This window comes from Entamoeba nuttalli (assembly GCF_000257125.1).
Source record: "Entamoeba nuttalli P19 unplaced genomic scaffold asmbl_5344, whole genome shotgun sequence".
In the NCBI taxonomy this organism is placed as follows: domain Eukaryota; phylum Evosea; order Mastigamoebida; family Endamoebidae; genus Entamoeba; species Entamoeba nuttalli.
Window position 1 is genome coordinate 1 of NW_008577396.1, and position 3,407 is coordinate 3,407.

The 3,407-nt window shown below is 26.9% G+C and overlaps 4 protein-coding genes across 4 annotated transcripts; 3 read left to right on the forward strand and 1 right to left on the reverse strand.

The window, feature by feature from the left end:
* Window positions 1-40: 40 nt before the first annotated feature.
* On the forward strand, window positions 41-859 carry ENU1_127790 (hypothetical protein; the record flags this gene model as incomplete). Its single annotated transcript, XM_008859993.1, has 1 exon — window positions 41-859. One exon carries the CDS (start codon window positions 41-43, stop codon window positions 839-841), a length of 801 nt encoding a protein of 266 aa, XP_008858215.1. The 3' UTR covers window positions 842-859.
* A 53-nt stretch (window positions 860-912) lies between these two features.
* On the forward strand, window positions 913-1,906 carry ENU1_127800 (hypothetical protein; the record flags this gene model as incomplete). The annotated part of the gene is made up of 1 exon (XM_008859994.1): window positions 913-1,906. The coding sequence occupies one exon, from the start codon at window positions 913-915 to the stop codon at window positions 1,888-1,890; it is 978 nt and encodes a 325-aa protein (XP_008858216.1). The 3' UTR covers window positions 1,891-1,906.
* An 81-nt stretch (window positions 1,907-1,987) lies between these two features.
* Window positions 1,988-2,461, forward strand: ENU1_127810 (hypothetical protein; the record flags this gene model as incomplete). The annotated part of the gene is made up of 1 exon (XM_008859995.1): window positions 1,988-2,461. One exon carries the CDS (start codon window positions 1,988-1,990, stop codon window positions 2,459-2,461), a length of 474 nt encoding a protein of 157 aa, XP_008858217.1.
* A 46-nt stretch (window positions 2,462-2,507) lies between these two features.
* On the reverse strand, window positions 2,508-3,371 carry ENU1_127820 (hypothetical protein; the record flags this gene model as incomplete). The annotated part of the gene is made up of 1 exon (XM_008859996.1): window positions 2,508-3,371. One exon carries the CDS (start codon window positions 3,369-3,371, stop codon window positions 2,508-2,510), a length of 864 nt encoding a protein of 287 aa, XP_008858218.1.
* Window positions 3,372-3,407: the final 36 nt, after the last annotated feature.

The following is a 3,407-nucleotide window of genomic DNA, read 5'->3' on the forward strand; positions in this document are numbered from 1 at the left end:
TATTAATTATTTTTTTTTAACTCTAAAATAATATATCTTTATGTTAAAACATATGCTTTTCATTTTATTATTTGTGACTCTAAATTCTTATGCCTTGTATTATCCATCTAATCCTAATATCCCATCAATGAATAAAATAAAATATGATTACCAATTACCCTTTGATTTAATTGATTTGAAAACAGAAACAAAAGACCATGAAATTGTCCATTTGTATTATGGAATTCATCCTAATTCTTCTCAGTTGTTAGTATTATTCCAAAGTAATGCAGGTTGTTTTCTTGATAGATTATTTCTCCTTAAATCTTTTTATTCTAAATTCAATATAAGTGTAGGAATATTGTCATATCGTGGATATGGAAGTTCAACAGGAAAACCATCTGAACAAGGATTTATTGAAGATGCACTAGCCTCTCTTTCTCATTTAAACAAAGATGGAATTCCTATTCAAAACATCACCATTTTGGGAAGATCCATTGGAGTTGGTGTTGCATTAAGTGTTGCTCAAATACTTCCTGTAAAAAAACTTATTCTTGAAAATGGATTTACTAGTCTTGTTGAGTTTCTTCCAAATTTACAAAACAATGAAGTTATGATTCGTGACCCATGGCTAAATGAACAGAAGATTGAGACAATTAATAAGAAAACTTCAATTTTATTTTTATTATCAGAAGGAGATGAAATAGTTCCACCTTGGATGACAAGAAAAATGGAAATGAAAGCACGAAGTATGGGTATTCAAACAAGGTTAGTTTCATTTCCAGGAGCAAGACATATGCAACTTCCTTATTATGATAATTATTATCGAGTAATCAATGAATTTTTAATTGAACAAAAATAAGGAGACTTTTCAAAATAAGATGAAAAGAAAAATAAATATATTGATGTTCTTTTAAATAAGTCAATCAAGACATGATTATACTAATAACATTATTAATTTGTTTTGTTTTAATCTCTGTTTTAGTTTGGTCAAAAACAAAAAAACAATATTATCAATTTGGAATCGGTAAAAAGGAATTAAGAGATAAACTTGGAAAAGTTCTTTTTAATACTGAAGTTAAATTAATTGTTTCTACTACTGTAATTGAAGGAATTATTGAAATGTATATCGACAATGATGTAATGATATTCACCCCTTTAACTTATGATATTTTAGGTCCAAACGATGTAGTTATAATTCCATTAAAAGAACATATTGAATTGTATCAAACTTTTGGTCCTATTAAATGGGATCAAAGAAATTTATTATTGATTCAAAATAACAATAGAATTTCACAATTCCATTCTGACCGTATCTTTCTTCGTTTTCGTTACTCTCACGAATTAGAAATATGGTATGCATTCTCTCAAAAATCAATGAAAATTCCTTTTCCTTTATTTACTCCATCTTTGAAAATAGCTGATTTTCTTTGTTACATTACTTGTCTCAAAATATATTATTTAAATCATCAACTGGATTGGTTTAACTCAATAATACCTTTTAGGTTCATTCCTTTCTTTAAAATTCATTCTATAACAATTCAAACTATTCCAACATCTCATTCTAAAGTCTTAACTTCATTTGATGGTTCTATTGAAATTGAAATGACATTTTCTTCAAAAAATTGGAACTTATTCAAACGTTCTTTTATTCTTCTTAAATTTTCATTATTTGCAATCCCTTTCACTCTTAGAATTCCTTATCTCTCAACTTCATTTCATTTAAGAATGGATCAACTTGGATCTAATCATTGTTGGCTTGAGATTTTACCTTTTCAATTCTGTGTGATTATTTTTACACTTGGTGATTATCTTATACTTCCATTAGTCTCTCTTGTACTCAATTTATTACTATTCATTCTTTCTTCATACTTTATTGGAAAAGTTTATGAGTTCCAAATCAAAAAATGAACATAATGTTTGTTAAATTATCATCTTGATAATTATCTTCACTGAAAGACAGTTTTGGGTTTTGAAGATAAAACTAAAAAAAAACATTATTTGAAATATGAAAAGAGTATGGAATGGTATAGTTCAGTGGATGGGAAAGAAACCAAAAGTTGAAGACAAACCGTCAGACCTAGTTTTACCTGCCGAAGAAATGGAAGAAAGTTTATTCTGGGAGTTATTAGTTATTTTGAGTGAAATGAAAGAGTGTGGTTGTTTTGAAGAGGGAAAGGAAGAAATTATGAAATGGCAACAACATTTTGAAAACCAAATGAAAATTAAAGAGTATGAAGAAAAAAGCATCCTCAAAAAAACCCCAGAAGAAATTACTGTAGAGGAAAATGCAAAGATAGAAAATTTAGAAAAGAAGATGGTTGATGTGTCAAGAAAACTTGAACAACTTGAAAAGGAGGTTTCTTTTGAAGATAATAACACAATTAACAACGACTCAGAAGACGAAGAAATTCATAAATCAAGTATTTTTAGAGATCATTATAACAAAGAAAAAATTGTACGTATTGCACAATTAAAATAAAAAAGTAATAATAATATCATTTGCAAAGAAAATTGATTGATTTTTATTATTGATTTAATGTTGATAAGTCTAATAATTCATTAACTAATTTAGTATCATCTTGTGATGTTGCTAAATGTTCCAAACATTCTCTAAATGCAGGAATCTCTTCATATGTTGAATGGTTAATAGCAATTCTAAGAAGAACAATAAGGGTTAAACACATTTTATGCATTACCAAGTCAGTTGTATAATTATTTTGTCTACATAATGATGGAAATACATCAGAAAGCATTACATTGAGATCATTAATATATAAATATTTATCAGCTTCTTTTTGAGAATAAAGAATATTCAAAACATCAAGACAAATAGAATACATTGATTCTTTATATTCAGTAAATATTAATTCTAATATTAGTCCTTGAGTTAATCTTCCACTTGAGAAAGACTCACTTTGTATAATATTGGAAATACACTCAGGGTATATTACTAGAATTTTATGAATCAATAAAAATCCATTGTTTAATGTTTTTGTTGGGTGTTGGTCTTCATCTAATACCATGGATATAGTATCACATATTTTATTGACAATGTCTTCACTTGGTTTTTTATCTTGGAGCGATTTCTTGAGTAAACTTAAAGTCCAATCAGTAAATGGTCTTTCAAAATAGAATGGTAACTTGATATAAATATCTTCTAAACGACTTTTAATAAATGTTTCATAAAACTCTCTTTTGTAATTCAAATATAATACCAATCCTTTTAACGCCAATCCTTTTTCCTCTTCTGATAATTCATCCTCAAACACCATCTTATAATATAATTTTGGAAGTTCATAATCCATTTTTTCATGAGTTTCTAATACATCAATAGAACTTTCAAGTTGATTAATTAATTCTTCAAATTCATTTGACTGCTCTTCGGACATATTTGAAAATTAAATTATATTTTTTGAAGTTCTTTT